Here is an 18364-nt window from a genome sequence, read left to right on the forward strand (position 1 = left end):
ACTGAACCAACAATTCGACCGAAAAAGGTCCTGCCAAAACCTGTCAGTCGTCCTAAGTCAAGTAAATTCATTAGACCTGGTGTAATACGAATTTTGCCTAATGGCACAATTAAAGGAAGGGATAATAAACTTCTCATCAATGATCAGAAGGAGCCTCTACGAGTAGCCATAGGGAGTGACGGAAAGCCTATGACTGACATCCACAATTACATTGTGAATGGAAATGGGCGTCAGGTAAAAGGACCAGATGGTATTTTGATAAGATTAGGCCAAGGTTATTATGGTCCTCGAGTTGGTCCGGGAGGAGTGATTTACAATCCAGATGGATCCTTGGTCAAAGATGTAAAGAACAAGGTGTTGAAAGCAGGGTTCTCACCGGACGGCAGAGTCTTGGTAGGCAGGTATGGTGATTTGAAAGGACCTGACAGAAAACCACTTATAGATCGTAAGTTGGAGAGGGTGTTTGTCAGCTGTAACCCTTATGTTGGTGTCGGTGGTATCCTCTACAATCCAGATGGAACACCTTGTCTCCAACCCGACTCAAAGAAACCATTGGTCGTGCTCCTTAACAAAAATAAACGTCCGCATACCGGTAAAGATGGGAGTTTAACGGGGCTAGATAGGAAACCTCTTCAAGACAAAAACGAAAATAACCTTGTACAAGGGACCGGACCCATCGTTTATAAAGGTTTGGTGATGCTGCCAGTGGGCAGGCCTTTGACAGGACCGAACTCAAAAGTGTTGAAAGCTGGAATCACCAGAGATGGTCACCCTATGGTGGACGCAGACAATTGCCTCCTAGACCCAAAGCGGAGAAATGTAATCGGAAAAGATGGCCAACGTGTGTTAGTGTACCCGCATGAAGTACTGCCAGAAATCGGCTATTATGACAGCGTTCTGTCCGATTCACTTGATTCAGACGATCCTGAGGAAACTACATTGCCCCTCGAAGACTTTCTTTACGATTTTGAATGCCTCTCAGATTCGTCTGATGGTCAGGATACAACAGTAAAATTCGGCAAATCTATGAAAATATCTGCTAGCATTGACAAACGCCCGCAACATAGTCTAAGTAAGAGGTTTATCAGATGCGGTGTCGTTCGTATTTGCTCAGATGGAATTGTAAAAGGTCGCAACAGTAAACCACTTCTTAGCATAAGAAATGAACCAATAAAATGTTCTCTGAAAGGTGTGGTGCCATTTGTTGATTCAGAAAAATATCTTTTAGACAAAGGAGGCAAATATCTGTATGGACCTGATGGAAAACCTATCAAACTCGGTCAGGGATCATTTGGCCCTAGAATTGGTCCCTCGGGGACAATCTACGGTTCCAATGGAGAACCTCTGAAAAGTAAACACGGTAAAATACTCACAGCAGACTTACTTCCAGATGGAAGAGCTTCAGTGGATCGACATGGGCGAATAAGAGGAACTGATAACAAAATTATTCTCGATGATGAATCTAAAACAGTGTATGCCAGTGCGAATTCATATGTTGGTTTTGGTGGATCTGTATACAATCCCGACGGTACTCGTCACTTAGACAAACAAGATGAACCTCTGATTGCTTTGTTAGATATGAACAAGTGCCCGAGAACTGACGAAGATGAACATTTGATGGGACTAAATGGACGTCCTTTAAAGGATAAGGATGGCAAAAATCTTGTCAACGGGCCAGGACCTATTGCTTTCAAAGGAATAATAATGTTGCCAATTGGTAGACCCTTGACTGACTCAAAATTCAAAGTCCTGACAGTCGGAGTCACCGATGATGACTGTCCAATAGTAAATGATGAAAACTGTGCTTTGAGTCCAAAAGGTAGTCTTATGAGAGGCAGAGACGGTGCACCAATTTTGTTGCATCCTCATGAAAATCAATCCGAAGTTGAACCATTCGATAGAGCACAATCAGAGGTCTTTGATACAGACGATGAAAACAATCTCGATGATAAAATAGAACCAATATTCTACGATTCCGAAGAAATGTCGGATCTTGAAAACGTAATGATTGATTCCATCAAATTAAAGGACTTAAAAAAGCCTTTGGTTGTCGGAGATGGATTGACACCGAAGCTCATGGCAGGCTTGGGACCTTTCGCACCACCTGGTGAGCCAGGCAAAACCAAAGACCAAGATCCTGGAAAGGTCGCCCCCATCAGTCCAACATCATATGGTGGAATACCACCAGCACCTTTCAAACCAAACGACAGAAAACATTCGCCTAGTGCATCAAAATCTGATAAACCAAAACGCAGAAAACAGTTCATCAGACCTGGCGTCATTCGTGTTTGTCCTGATGGCACCTTGAAGGGACGTGACAACAAACCTATACTGCACTTAAATAGGAATCCAATTAAATGTCTTATTGTTAACGGCCAACCAAAGACAGATTCCAAAATGTGTCTTGTTGACAAATATGGCCATCGTTTAAAGGGACCTGATAAGCTACCGATAAGGTTAGGTCAAGGATCTCATGGTCCCAGAGTAGGTCCTAATGGAATCATTTACAAACCAGATGGAAGTCCCGTGGTAATTGGCAAGAAGAAGCCCTTGACGGCAGGCTTTCTACCAGATGGTAGAGTAAGGGTGAACAGGCATGGAGCTATAAAGGGGCCTGATAGGAAGAAACTGCTCAATAGAAAATCAGATCGAGTGTATGTCAGCATGAACCCATACGTTGGTGTGGGTGGTGCTGTCTACAAGCCCGACGGGTCGCCTTATCTTCACCCCGGTACAAAGGAGCCTCTGTATGCCCAGCTGGATACCAACAAACGCCCCAAAACCGATGACGATGGAGCCTTGATCGGACCAAACGGTCGTCCCTTGAAAGACAAGGATGGAATGAATCTCATCAACGGTACCGGGCCTCTGGTCTACAAGGGAATGGTGATTCTGCCTATTGGAAGGCCTTTGACCGATCCTAAATCCAAAGTGCTGAAAGCTGGAGTCACTGACGAGGGCTTGCCCATGGTCGACGGTGAAAACTGTGTACTAGATCCAAAGAGAAAGACCGTAAAAGGCAAGGATGGTAAACCCGTCCTTTTGTATCCCAACGAAAATCTATCAGAAGTTGAACCGTACAACAAGTCCAACACCGATCAGTTCTCTGATCTGTCGGAGGATGAACTAGATGAGGTTGAAGCAACCACCACCGAACCGGTGTACTACGATTCCGAAGATATGTCGGATCTTGAAGACGTTATAGTTGAATTAGTCGAATTGAAGGACTTGGAAGAAGAGCCTTCGGTTGTCACAGACGGATCGACACCAAAGCTCATGGCAGCACCTTTCAAACCCGATGACAGAAAACTTTTGTATACTGCAGCAAGAGCTGATCAACCAAAACGTAGCAAGCGGTTCATAAGAGCTGGTGTAGTTCGTATTTGCTCAGATGGAATTGTAAAAGGTCGCAACAGTAAACCACTTCTTAGCATAAGAAATGAACCAATAAAATGTTCTCTGAAAGGTGTGGTGCCATTTGTTGATTCAGAAAAATATCTTTTAGACAAAGGAGGCAAATATCTGTATGGACCTGATGGAAAACCTATCAAACTCGGTCAGGGATCATTTGGCCCTAGAATTGGTCCCTCGGGGACAATCTACGGTTCCAATGGAGAACCTCTGAAAAGTAAACACGGTAAAATACTCACAGCAGACTTACTTCCAGATGGTAGAGCTTCAGTAGATCGACATGGGCGAATAAGAGGAACTGATAACAAAATTATTTTCGATGATGAATCTAAAACAGTGTATGCCAGTGCGAATTCATATGTTGGTTTTGGTGGATCTGTATACAATCCCGACGGTACTCGTCTCGTAGACAAACGAGATGAACCTCTGATTGCTTTGTTAGATATGAACAAGTGCCCGAGAACTGACGAAGATGGACATTTGATGAGACTAAATGGACGTCCTTTAAAGGATAAGGATGGCAACAATCTTGTCAACGGGCCAGGACCTATTGCTTTCAAAGGAATAATAATGTTACCAATTGGTAGACCCTTGACTGACTCAAAATTCAAAGTCCTGACAGTCGGAGTCACCGATGATGACTGTCCAATAGTAAATGATGAAAACTGTGCTTTGAGTCCAAAAGGTAGTCTTATTAGAGGCAGAGACGGTGAACCAATTCTGTTGCATCCTCATGAAAATCAATCAGAAGTTGAACCATTCGATAGAGCACAGTCAGAAGTCTTTGATACTGACGAAGACAAAGGTAACGATGAAAATATAGAACCAATATTCTACGATTCCGAAGATATGTCGGATATTGAAGATATTATGGTGGAGTCAGTTGAATTGAACGACTTGGAAGGAGAGTCTTTGGTTGTCAGGGAAACTTCGACAGCGAAGCTCATGACAGGCTTGGAACCTGGCTTGGAACAGCCTTTGGTTGTCGGGGATGAATCGACACTGAAGCTCATGGCAGGCTTGGGACCTTTCGCACCACCTGGTGAGCCAGGCAAACCCAAAGACCAAGATCCTGGAAAGGTCGCCCCCATCAGTCCAACATCATATGGTGGAGAACCATCAGCACCTTTCAAACCTGATGACAGAAAAGAGTCGCCTAGTGCAGCAACAGCTGATAAACCTTTCGCACCACCTGGTCAGCCAGGCAAAACCAAAGACCAAGATCCTAGAGCACCAAGAGCTGATAAACCAAAACGCAGGAAGCAGTTCATCAGACCTGGCGTCATTCGTGTTTGTCCTGATGGCACCTTGAAGGGACGTGACAACAAACCTATACTGGACGTCGACAGAAAACCAATCAGGTGTCCTATTGTTAAGGGCCAGCCGAAAACAGATTCCAAAATGTGTCTTGTTGACAAAGATGGCCAACGTTTGAAGGGACCTGATAAGCTGCCGATAAAGCTAGGTCAAGGATCTCATGGTCCCAGAGTAGGTCCTAGTGGAACCATCTACAGTCCAAATGGAAGTCCCGTGGTACTTGGCAAGAAGAAGCCTTTGACGGCAGGCTTTGTACCAGATGGTAGAGTAAGGGTGAACAGGCATGGAGCTATAAAGGGGCCTGATAGGAAGAAACTGCTCGATAGAAAATCAGATCGAGTGTATGTCAGCATGAACCCATACGTTGGTGTGGGTGGTGCTGTCTACAAGCCCGACGGGTCGCCTTATCTTCACCCCGGTACAAAGGAGCCTCTGTATGCCCAGCTGGATACCAACAAACGCCCCAAAACCGATGACGATGGAGCCTTGATCGGACCAAACGGTCGTCCCTTGAAAGACAAGGATGGCATGAATCTCATCAACGGTACCGGGCCTCTGGTCTACAAGGGAATGGTGATTCTGCCTATTGGAAGGCCTTTGACCGATCCTAAATCCAAAGTGCTGAAAGCTGGAGTCACTGACGAGGGCTTGCCCATGGTCGACGGTGAAAACTGTGTACTAGATCCAAAGAGAAAGACCGTAAAAGGCAAGGATGGTAAACCCGTCCTGTTGTATCCCAACGAAAATCTATCAGAAGTTGAACCGTACAACAAGTCCAACACCGATCAGTTCTCTGATCTGTCGGAGGATGAACTAGATGAGGTTGAAGCAACCACCACCGAACCGGTGTACTACGATTCCGAAGATATGTCGGATCTTGAAGATGTTATGGTTGAGTCAGTCGAATTGAAGGACTTGGAAGAAGAGCCTTTGGTTGTCGGGGAAGATTCGACACCAAAGCTAATGGCAGGCTTGGAACCTGGCTTGGACAGCCTTTGGTTGTCGGGGATGAATCGACACCGAAGCTCATGGCAGGCTTGGAACCTGGCTTGGAACAGCCTTTGGTTGTCGGGGATGAATCGACACCGAAGCTCATGGCAGGCTTGGGACCTTTCGCACCACCTGGTGAGCCAGGCAAACCCAAAGACCAAGATCCTGGAAAGGTCGCCCCCATCAGTCCAACATCATATGGTGGAGAACCATCAGCACCTTTCAAACCTGATGACAGAAAAGAGTCGCCTAGTGCAGCAACAGCTGATAAACCTTTCGCACCACCTGGTCAGCCAGGCAAAACCAAAGACCAAGATCCTAGAGCACCAAGAGCTGATAAACCAAAACGCAGGAAGCAGTTCATCAGACCTGGCGTCATTCGTGTTTGTCCTGATGGCACCTTGAAGGGACGTGACAACAAACCTATACTGGACGTCGACAGAAAACCAATCAGGTGTCCTATTGTTAAGGGCCAGCCGAAAACAGATTCCAAAATGTGTCTTGTTGACAAAGATGGCCAACGTTTGAAGGGACCTGATAAGCTGCCGATAAAGCTAGGTCAAAGGATCTCATGGTCCCAGAGTAGTCCTAGTGGAACCATCTACAGTCCAAATGGAAGTCCCGTGGTACTTGGCAAGAAGAAGCCTTTGACGGCAGGCTTTGTACCAGATGGTAGAGTAAAGGGTGAACAGGCATGGAGCTAAAAAGGGGCCTGATAGGAAGAAACTGCTCGATAGAAAATCAGATCGAGTGTATGTCAGCATGAACCCATACGTTGGGTGTGGGGTGGTGCTGTCCTACAAGCCCGACGGGTCGCCTTATCTTCACCCCGGTACAAAGGAGCCTCTGTATGCCCAGCTGGATACCAACAAACGCCCCAAAAACCGATGGACGATGGAGCCTTGATCGGACCAAACGGTCGTCCCTTGAAAGACAAGGATGGCATGAATCTCATCAACGGTACCCGGGCCTCTGGTCTACAAGGGAATGGTGATTCTGCCTATTGGAAGGCCTTTGACCGATCCTAAATCCAAAGTGCTGAAAGCTGGAGTCACTGACGAGGGCTTGCCCATGGTCGACGGTGAAAACTGTGTACTAGATCAAAGAGAAAGACCTTAAAAGGCAAGGATGGTAAACCCGTCCTGTTGTATCCCAACGAAAATCTATCAGAAGTTGAACCGTACAACAAGTCCAACACCGATCAGTTCTCTGATCTGTCGGAGGATGAACTAGATGAGGTTGAAGCAACCACCACCGAACCGGTGTACTACGATTCCGAAGATATGTCGGATCTTGAAGATGTTATGGTTGAGTCAGTCGAATTGAAGGACTTGGAAGAAGAGCCTTTGGTTGTCGGGAAGATTCGACACCAAAGCTCATGGCAGGCTTGGAACCTGGCTTGGGAACAGCCTTTGGTTGTCGGGGATGAATCGACACCGAAGCTCATGGCAGGCTTGGAACCTGGCTTGGAACAGCCTTTGGTTGTCGGGGATGAATCGACACCGAAGCTCATGGCAGGCTTAGGACCTTTCGCACCACCTGGTGAGCTAGGCAAACCCAAAGACCAAGATCCTGGAAAGGTCGCCCCCATCAGTCCAACATCATATGGTGGAGAACCATCAGCACCTTTCAAACCTGATGACAGAAAAGAGTCGCCTAGTGCAGCAACAGCTGATAAACCTTTCGCACCACCTGGTCAGCCAGGCAAAACCAAAGACCAAGATCCTAGAGCACCAAGAGCTGATAAACCAAAACGCAGGAAGCAGTTCATCAGACCTGGCGTCATTCGTGTTTGTCCTGATGGCACCTTGAAGGGACGTGACAACAAACCTATACTGGACGTCGACAGAAAACCAATCAGGTGTCCTATTGTTAAGGGCCAGCCGAAACAGATTCCAAAATGTGTCTTGTTGACAAAGATGGCCAAACGTTTGAAGGGACCTGATAAGCTGCCGATAAAGCTAGGTCAAGGATCTCATGGTCCCAGAGTAGGTCCTAGTGGAACCATCTACAGTCCAAATGGAAGTCCCGTGGTACTTGGCAAAGAAGAAGCCTTTGACGGCAGGCTTTGTACCAGATGGTAGAGTAAGGGTGAACAGGATGGAGCTTTTAAAAGGGGCCCCATGGAAGAAATGCTCGATGAAAAAAAAACGATCGAGGTAGTCGCATGAAACCCCACGTTGGTTGGGTGGTGTGTTACAAGCCCGACGGGTTCCTTATCTTTACCCCGGTAAAAGGGCCCCTTTTTGCCCAGCTTTTTACCAACAAAAAGCCCCCAAAAAAGATGCGAGGGGGCCCTTTTCGGACCAAACGGTCGTCCCCTTTAAAAAAAGGTGGCATGAATCCATCAACGGTACCCGGGGCCCCTTTGGTCTACAAGGGATGGGGGGATTCTGCCTTTGGAAGGCCTTTGACCCCCCCTAAATAAAGTGCTTTTAAAGCTTTGGATATGAGAGGGTTGCCCCGGGGGGAAAAACTGTGTAAAAGATCCAAAGGAAAAAGGGAAAACAAGGATGGTAAACCGTCCCGTTTTATCCCAAGAAAATTATCGAAGTTGAACCCTTACACCAGAAAAACGATCATTCCTGATCTGTCGGGGGATGAAATGTGAGGTTTTGGAAACCACCCCGAAAAATTTTTAACTTTCCGAGATAAGCCCGGGGCTTAAGAGGGTTTTTGGTTTAGCTGAATTTGGAAATTAAAGAGAGCCTTTGGGTTGTCGGGGAAATTCACACGGTCATGTCGGTTAACCCGGCTTGGGAAAACCTTTGGGTCCAAAAGCGCCCGAAGTAAGGCACCCCTTTTTTTTGGTTGCCCTTTTGTCGGGGATAATCCAAACCAGAGGCTTGGGGCCCTTTGCCCCCACTGGTTACGGCAAACCCCCAAACCAGTCTGGAAAGGTCCCCCTAGTAAATATATTGGAACCTCGCCTTTTTGATGACGAAGAGTCGGGCCAACACTGATAAAACCTTTCGCACCACCTGGTAGCACAAAACAAAGCCAACCCTTTTGGCACCAAAAGGTGGGAAAAAAAAAACGCGGACAGCAAATTTTTCCAAACCGGCCCCCCCATCGTTTTGTCCCAGGGCCCTTGGAAAAGGGGGCTAAAAAAAACCCTTAGACGTCGAAGAAAAAAATCAGGTGTCCTATTGTTAAAGGGCCACCGAAAACGATTCCAAAATTTTTTGTTGCAAGTGGCCTTTGAAGGGGCTGATAAATGGATAAAGCAGGCAAAATCTCATTCCCCAGGGGTCCCTTTCCCCTTAAGCCCCAATGGGGTCCCCCTGGGGACTGGCAGAAGAAACCCTTTTGAGGCAGGCCCTTTTTTTTTCCCGAAGGTAGAGAGGTTTGGGTGGGCTTTAACACTTATGTCAGCGGATCTACGATACAACATAAATCACCGCATGCGTCATTTCAATTGCACAGTCTTCCCTTAAATAGTAATAGTGACACACCTGCGTTTAAAAGGTTCTGCCCTTTTTCGTAACCAGCTGCACTATAACTATTCAACACATTTGTATGGCATTACTTTGATCTGTTTGCACAGTTCCACCTGAAACTATAACGTATCATATTTCAACACACTCGAGTTGCTGCCAGAAGGTACATCAGAGTTATTGTATTTAAAAGTTAAATATATTGCATAGCTCGCCCGTTTTTGTAGTTGTATCTCGTCAAGTCGTCAGAGGCCATCTTACTTCCGTATTTTGTAGACCTGTCAGCCACAGTCGTATTTACTGTTTTGTTGAGACTACATTGGTACATTTTGTCGTCGGGAGCTTTTGTCGTCGGGAGCTTGTCATGGCGGGCTCCCCAACGAGTCTGGACTCCGACCGGAAACTAGATAATATTCCGCTGCAGTTTCTAGTTGGCAATCTGGCCCCACACGAGTGTTCCCCCGATCGTGCTGTATGGATAACCTACGCCTTCTGGAGAGCTAACAGTGGATTACTTGAGAGCAGGTTCGATTGTTTGTTAACTTCACCGATGCTCTCGTAAGTACCGCATCTATTATTGGCCACACTGCAACGAACCAGGAGCTATTCGAACTAAAGAGAGAGTTTTATTTTTGAGGCAAGTGGCCCTTTTTGAAGTAGCCATGCTATTAGATGATGAATAGAATACCGCCCATGCAGCCCCTATTTCTCTCTATCAACCCTTAAAAGGCTCTTCAAGCTAGAGCCAATTTTGAGCTGTTCTGCTTTGTACATGACAGAATCGTAGCTATTGATTAAATGTTTTTGCATGCAGAGCTCTTGATGTATCATTTTTAAAATGAATCAGCTCTGTCAGCGTAGAAAGAGGTGTGTATTTACTTTTACTAGATAAGATTTGCTCTGTTCTGTAGATCGTTTACCGTCCAAATGGTAATACATTCTGTTATTTACGGTTGTAAGTTTCTGCCGTATGCAGGTCAATCTGACAGCGGCCGCGTGGGCTTCCCTGTCCCTCGGTCACTTGATTTATAATATAGTAAACTTGCTCGCAAGGTAAATCATGTACTATACAGTAGAATATTTATATAGTACGCAATACACTATATAAGTATTCACGTTATTTACGTTGTTTTTTCTCGACTGTTTAGGCAATATTTTGTCAACAAACCAATTAAGACACAGACAGACCTTTCATCACTACCAATATCACACATATTATAACATAATAACATAACTATGTTATAATGGCACATTCATCATGTGGAAACCTTTTTCAGATCTGTACAAGTGATAATGTCTCCGCTTATTAAAACACAAGATCTGCTCTTAGTTTAACAATGAAGGGCTTCCCCCGCCTGTTTCTCACACTAAGTTTGTAATGTTGATTCTAATAGTCATCATCCTGACACTATGTGCCCTCAGTAACGAGGAGAGGTACAAGTCGTACGAGAGACTCCAGGAGGAGCTCGATCTGTTCCTGGGTTGGTGTAACGACACCAAGAACAAGCTCGACAACCCTCCCCAGGTCCTCATACAGCTCAAGGAAGTTTCCAGACTCAAGGCTCAGCGTCAGGTTAGAATTAATATCGTGCCTTGTGGGGTGGAGATTGAGAATAATCGTCTAATCCCCACATTGTATGTTGCAATGTTGCATATTTATGCCGCAACTTACAGCCGGTGCGTAGTCTGCACCATGTGATGAATTCGTAGGTTAGTTGGTTACTCCGGTCGCTTGTGACGCCCGATATCTTTCCTGTTTCGAGTTTACCTTGTTCCGTGATCTTGACTCACCATTTCTGTTTCCCTGCCCACCACTATTTCTTGGGTGAGAAATTTGAGAGCTATTTCTTGGGTGTGAAATTTGAGAGCTATTTCTTGGGTGAGAAATTTGAGAGCTATTTCTTGGTGTGAAATTTGAGAGCTATTTCTTGGGTGAGAAATTTAAGAGCTATTTCTTGGGTGAGAAATTTTAGAGCTATTTCTTGGTGAGAAATTTGAGAGGTCAGTATATTAAACATAGTTGAATGGATGGTCAGTATTAGATATTTACCATCAATTTTATACTAAGCTAGCTGCCAACTTAGTGTTATAATTGAAGTATGCGTGCACGCTTGAAACAAGACAAACTTGCCGAGCTTGGTTTTGTGGGAGGATCAAAACATGGAGCGTAGCCAACTGTTTAAAATCGTTTATCATTCAGATTCAACTCACTAATAATGATTATGCACATAATAATAATAATAATTATGCGCATCATTCCTCAGATTAGAAAGGCAATCATTAGATTTATAAATCTTGCGACCTTTGAGCTGCCGAATTTAATAACACGGACACACCTGTAGCGAGTGGTCCGATTACAGGTAGTTTCCGTGGGTCGGGGATTATACACAAGTGGACCACACACTGGAGGTGTTACAAAACAAGGCAATATAAAGTGTTGGACATTTTATTAAAAGTCCTGTGCAAAATAGAGGTCGCTGGCTGTAATGTGGAACATACTTCATGGCGCACACGAACCTTAATGTTAAGCCAATAATGCGCCTGATTAGAACAAAGTCCTGCAAGAAATAACATTTTGCCTTGGATTTTGTTAAACACTAATACAACCCATTCAAGATGCCTAAGGCAGTGAACTAAAACTGTGCTTCTTCAGGAGATGGTGGATGTTAGTTAGTTAGTTAACTAACTAACTAACTAACTAACTTACTAACTAACTAACTAACTAACTAACTAACTAACTAATTAACTAACTAACTAACTAACTAACTAACTAACTAACTAACTAACTAACTAACTTTAGTTTAATTAACTAACTAACTAACTAAAGTGAACTAAAACTGTACTTCTTCAGGAGATGGTGGATGTTAGTTAGTTAGTTAACTAACTAACTAACTAACTAACTAACTAACTAACTAACTCACTAACTAACTTTAGTTTAATTACCTAACTAACTAACTAAAGTGAACTAAAACTGTGCTCCTTCAGGAGATGGTGGATGTTAGTTAGTTAGTTAGTTAACTAACTAACTAACTAACTAACTAACTAACTAACTAACTAACTAACTAACTAACTAACTAACTAACTAACTTTAGTTTAATTAACTAACTAACTAACTAAAGTGAACTAAAACTGTACTTCCTCAGGAGATGGTGGATGTTAGTGAGTTAGTTAGTTAACTAACTAACTAACTAACTAACTAACTAACTAACTAACTTTAGTTTAATTAACTAACTAACTAACTAAAGTGAACTAAAACTGCACTTCTTCAGGAGATGGTGGATGATGTTACAGAGAAGGGAAATGAGCTACAGGAACTGAGGGACGGTGTGTCGGACTACGTCACTAAGAGCAGCGAAACGAAGACGGAGGAGACGGCGGGAGTGAAAGAGAAACTGAAACTCGTCCAGGAGGAGTATACCATCATACTTAGAGCTGTAAGTGTAATAATTGCTGTAAACACCGTGTTTTTAGTTCTTAATAAGGTGTTCCAGTAATATTCTGGCTGATATTGGTTCTGTTTACTCAAATCTGGAAAGTCAGAACGATGGTCATGTCATGTAATACCTGTAAGCTAGGGAGATATTGTGTAATATTGTGCACCTGTAAGCTAGGGAGATATTGTGTAATATTGTGTACCTGTAAGCTAGGGAGATATTGTGTAATATTGTGTACCTGTAAGCTAGGGAGATATTGTGTAATATTGTGTACCTGTAAGCTAGGGAGATATTGTGTAATATTGTGTAATATTGGCAATATTGTAAGTTAAAATGTCACCCTCTGCTGTACATGCTTCCCTTTGTAACGACAAATATTCAATACACTACCTATCAGACTATTTTTAGTCATTGACAGGTCGACAAGGCATCACATGACAAACCAGTAATATTGCTTCCCTGATTCTACCTCTCCCGATCAATAATCCCCTCTCCGCTCTCTCGCTTTACACTTTTGTTCGTGAGGCTTATAACACCCGTATAGATAATATATTAGTTCTACAATATTGAGCGTCCCGATCCGTTTTCTTTTGTCTTCTTTCTGCTCATTACTAATGTATATATATACATATCACCGGAGACTCGCGGGCGGAACAAAATATTGCACGCGCACGCGCGTGCAATATTTCATATGTCCCCGAGGGCGCTAGCCCGAGGAGGACATATTTTCGTATAGCACGGAGGGCCCATCGGGCCCGAGTGCTATACGATTTTTCCGCCCGCGGGTCGAGGTGATGTGGATTATATCCACCAGCGGGCGTATTACAGTTAATATATAATTTTATAAATAAACAATGGAGCTGGTATAAAAGTCAACTCTAGAAAAGGTCGCCATTAATTGTTTTAACCATGGTAACACGTCACGTGTTCAATGTAAGCCAATCATAAAGGGCTGTGTCGTATATAGGGGCTGGAGATGCACTGCATTCCTGGGCCGTGGGAATAATGAATGTAATGTCAGTGACGATGAATATCAATAATATAGGGGGATTATAGTGCTGATGTGTATTATGTAGTGTGTTATTAAACTTTGATATTAATCAAAGTATCATGTCATCTGCTCACGAGCTGCATGAGCAGCCCTACCGGACGCAAAAATAAAATGTATTATATACCTTACTCGGGATTATTATGACCGGGATAAAGTGGCGGGTTTAGGGTAATTTCGCCATATTTTTCCCGAACCACATTTTCACCGGTCGTTAATAAACCCGCCGACTCAGCTTTTAGGGTTCCCAAGGGGTATGGGTGCTCATATTTTAATGGTTGTCTTATATTCACTAAAGAAGACTATTGGGACACTTGTTGTAGGTTTTTCGACTTCATTTGGCTAAAATTGCAAAAAATTTACCTTTTTGCCCAATTCTTGTCATATATCCTTATTGTCAAAGTTGATTTAAATAGGCCAATTTTTAATTTCTTAGGTATTGACTATCTCTACATAATGAAATAGGACTCAAAGTAAAAGTAACAGTTAAATTAAAACTCGAATTAATTAAAACGGTCAATAACATGAATCAGTTTCATCAGTCATTTATTCATAATTCTAAACAATTTGAACGATGCATTCTTTCGAAGATTTTCTACAAATTGAGTCATAATGGTTATTTGATACACGTAAACATGTAATGCTAATTCAAAACAACGAATTTGCTAGAGTCTACTTTCAACAATTATTGATAATTCGACTTGTTTCACAAGTTTTAGCAATGCGAAAATTTCTGAACCTGCTTATCTCTAATAAGGAAATTTACATCTGAGACAAAATTTTTGAATCTAAAATTGAAAGGTTGGACACCGGTAAAATGGCGACCGGGAAAATGTGGTGGGTTTTGAGCAATTTCGCCATATTTTTCCCGAACCATATTTTAACCGGTCGTTAATAAACCCGTCGTAATAATCCCGAGTAAGGTAGTCAGTGTAATAAGGAATTTCACATGGAGACGATACAGAAACTGAAAATATTTTAGAGAACTCCGGGCTATATTGCTACTGGTCAAATTAAATGTCACTTGTTAGCGGGCTATATCATGAGCGGGCTGTAGAGATATCGGGCCCTTTGACAGCGGGCTGGTGAGAGCCCGCTATGCGAAAAAGCGCACGCTGGTGGATATATCTTCACGGTTCACAATGAGCAAGGTGTAGCGGGGGGGTACCAATGGCATAAATGGCATAATGGAGAATTGGCCAATAAAAATTTCCATTTATGCCATAAAACGTATGCCATGTATGCCATTTTTGATATAATACATTTCTATTTTCTTTATTTGTCATATGAATATTTAACGATCATTCCAAGCGTTATAAAGCATGAAACATGTCTCTTATTCAAGTACTAATTATAATTTGCGAATTTAAAGTCAAATATGAAGACCTAAATTCATGGCATAAATGGAGAATTGGCCAATAAAAATTTCCATTTATGCCATAAAACGTATGCCATTTATGCCATTTTATGCCATTGGTACCCCCCCGGTGTAGCTATTGACTGTTAGCATTGGGTGGTGCTCCATATTATGTGAGAAGGTTTTGTTTTAAGATCTCTCGGCATAGTGGGTAGGATAAGGGGGTCCCTCATACTATATAGTGGGCCTGGGCGTTGACTATCAAGGGCGTAAAGTTGCTACTGAGCCTTTGTGTCGTGCCTCCCTCCATTAGCATGCTCACTTAAAAAACACTATTTAATACTCAAAGTTCTTTTAAAAGAAATAAATCGGTTGTCTTTTGACCGTTTTAAGAATATAAATCCTTTACATAACATGCTTTCATTCAACAGAATATTTCCTTGTACAGTATAATGACTTCATTGCTGGTCGGTGGTTTACATTTACACGTTCGCTACCTGTAACCGTGGTTACTAGTTCGCTACTTGTAACCCTGGTTACTCGGTTTATGATCCCAGTAACCCAGTTGTACCCGATATTATCCCGAGTTAGCTCCCACTCCTCGGCTCGTAGTCCCTCTCCGTATGTCCCGTGTTCTGTCTGTGTCAGGTGGGTAGTGTTCTGACACATGACAGAACACTACCCACCTGTCTTCTGAACACGTGTTAAAGTGTACACACACAGTAGGCAAGCTAACTACGCAGGGACTAAGCTACTTTTGTTTTTTGTGTGTGATACGTATCAGGCAGTTTGTGCTTGCTGTAGTCGTTTTATCCGTGGAAACTACAGTGGAGTTATATCGTTAATTAAACGCGAACCACAGAATTCCGACGGATAACCCGCCCCTTTATTAACTTCAGCCACATCGGGCCCGTTAAGCAATAGAAAAACAGTGGCTGGATGTAATAGGCCTCATAGGCTCTCAGAGCAGTGAATTTGTTGGCACGTGACCTGCATCTGTCAAGATTATTCGTTCTCGTATCGACTCACACGTGGCTCTATTATTGACACTATATTATTGAGCTATAATATTACCCCGTGCAACTAATGTAAACTTATTGAAGGACCAGCAGAACACGGTATTCAGACTTTCAGAAAATCAGGGCGATCAGTTTTGACTTTTGTATTTGCACCGACTATGTTTTCGGTTGTTCTCAAAACAGTGAGATTATTTTATAATCGCAGTCCTTGTCACAAGTTTTATTTAGCGCGCCTGGAGGAGGAAACACAGACAAAAAATCCGGTGCGATTATGAAAAATATAAGTGGCCGTCAAATAGGCCAAAAGTGGAGTTATACCATTAATTACCGTTAATTAATGTCGTTATCACATCTAGCAGATATACTTTTACTGCCACTCCTTAGTAAGACAGATTAAGTGACACATTTTTCATGTTGATAAGCTGTAGGGAAGGTACGATATATGATGTCAGTCTCTGTACCGATCGGCTTACTGTCGGCTTCCACTGCTTTATTATGAACTGTTTCCTTAATTCTTAATTTCACGGCCATTTATACGTCCTGAGACTCTGAGAGTATCCATTTCTGTTCCTTAAATTAATACAACCAGTTACTACGATCAATTTGTTAGTAAATATTGCTTTCTCTATACCATGCGTCAATATAATGTGAACTGACTGTACCTTTATACTTTTATATACGGGTAACCATGGTAACCTGGTGTATTGAAATATATATATATTAAAATGAATGCTTTCACATCCTGACCCTAATTCAATATATCGTTTCTTCCTCCCAACTCTCCCTTAAAAGGCGTTTGTTATTCGAGCCTGACTTATCAAGTAATCCTCTGCTAGCAGGACATTTCTTCAGTTTTCACAGCTTAGATCGTAACATTCGTGATATCAGCGGTTGACATGGTATCCTTGCTGCAGTATTTCCATGTAATACGGCTCACACATGAGCAACTCTTTTGATTTACCTGTGAGCTGCGGTGTTATATATAATCCAGCTTACTCTAATCTCGGTAATTAATTACACGATAACACATACATGATGTAACTTCGTGCTCATTTTCCGCTAATATTGTACATTTAACACCCATAACACTGGGCCTTGTTGAATGTAGTGGTTCGTACCTTGTTTGCCTCTTTTATCCCCAACAAGGAAATTAGTAATGCTTTTATCGCTCTTGGTTGGGGGTAGAAGTTGTAGTGTTCTAATATACCCCGCACTAGCAACCACACCCTTACATTGTAGATCGGTTGTGTATGTAGTGAGTGTTTTATCCAGTGGTGGTATGGACGATCCGTGAACTCCTGGCATGCCAACGGACGAACCCGCTCTGCCAGGCAGCAGCTACCCCACAGACAGCCCTTCTCCAAGACACCACAGGAAGCACTATCATACCAAATTCCATACTCCTGATCAGAAACCACGTGATTCTGATAAGAAACCCTCTCGAGATAAGCGACATGGCCGAGATCACAGCCCTCAGAAAACCCACCGGCCTGTCCGAGATCACAGCCCTCAGAAAACCCATCGGCCTGTCCGAGATCACAGCCCTCAGAAAAACCATCGGCCTGTCCGAGATCACAGCCCTCAGAAGCCCCACCTGTCCCAGAAATCATACAGTCCATATAAAAACCACAGTCCTCAGAGGACCCAGAAAGAATCCAGCCCAATTAATGGTCACAGTGCCCCTCCTAGAGGCAAACGTCGCATTAAGAAAAAGGTAGCCAGCCATGTGTCCTCTTAAAATATTTTACAAAGTTTTAGACACAATTATTTAGGTTACAATAGCATAATGAATATTGGATAAGCTGCAAGGCAGGTTGCCTTCACGCAGCTGTCGTCTACGCAAATGATAATCACCTGCCCTCTTTTTACTCCTAATAAGAGATCCGATTGCAGTGCCCTCGTATTCTCTCTTTCAAGTCTATCTCAGCTCAACATTATGCCAGTTTCTTATGATCCCTGATGCTCGTTATAGAATGGCTCAAGTCCCTCATTTCTTTCTCCCCGTTTTGTTTATGTTGTACGTGCTCCACCCCGCAGGCAAAGAATGCGTCTCAAGACTTGCAGGAGACGATGGACAGGGTTGAGAAGGTTGTGTACTGGTACAATTGTCTACAGCAGTACCTAAAGAACAGTAGGAAGAGGCTGGAGATATTGGATCCTGTTGCTACTGATGTGGTGGAGGTCGCCAAGCAGCTCAAACATTGCAAGGTAGGGTAGAATACGTACACTTTAGTAACATAGTAACACTACTAGTTACCATAGTAACACTACTAGGTAGGGTACAATATACGGCTATCCAATTTTTATTTGACTTGAAATATTGTTCGATTTGCTTCTTAGTTTTCTATAAA

The 18364-nt window shown here is 43.1% G+C and overlaps 2 protein-coding genes across 2 annotated transcripts in view; one reads left to right on the forward strand and one right to left on the reverse strand.

Moving 5' to 3' along the window:
• The window catches only part of LOC134817291 (double-stranded RNA-specific adenosine deaminase-like), a 536580-nt gene that overhangs the window by 247801 nt on the left and 270415 nt on the right, over positions 1-18364 (reverse strand). The gene's annotated exons all lie outside the window — the stretch shown is intronic.
• Positions 1-18364, forward strand: part of LOC134822554 (plectin-like) — a 122566-nt gene that overhangs the window by 102876 nt on the left and 1326 nt on the right. The window contains exons 25-31 of the mRNA XM_063833668.1: positions 10578-10728; positions 11809-11820; positions 12007-12018; positions 12141-12152; positions 12299-12310; positions 12425-12589; positions 18051-18221. Coding sequence (XP_063689738.1) covers positions 10578-10728; positions 11809-11820; positions 12007-12018; positions 12141-12152; positions 12299-12310; positions 12425-12589; positions 18051-18221 — 535 coding nt within the window. The remainder of the gene's footprint in view (positions 1-10577; positions 10729-11808; positions 11821-12006; positions 12019-12140; positions 12153-12298; positions 12311-12424; positions 12590-18050; positions 18222-18364) is intronic.

This window comes from Bolinopsis microptera, chromosome 1 (assembly GCF_026151205.1).
Source record: "Bolinopsis microptera isolate Bmic1 chromosome 1, MBARI_Bmic_1.0, whole genome shotgun sequence".
In the NCBI taxonomy this organism is placed as follows: domain Eukaryota; kingdom Metazoa; phylum Ctenophora; class Tentaculata; order Lobata; family Bolinopsidae; genus Bolinopsis; species Bolinopsis microptera.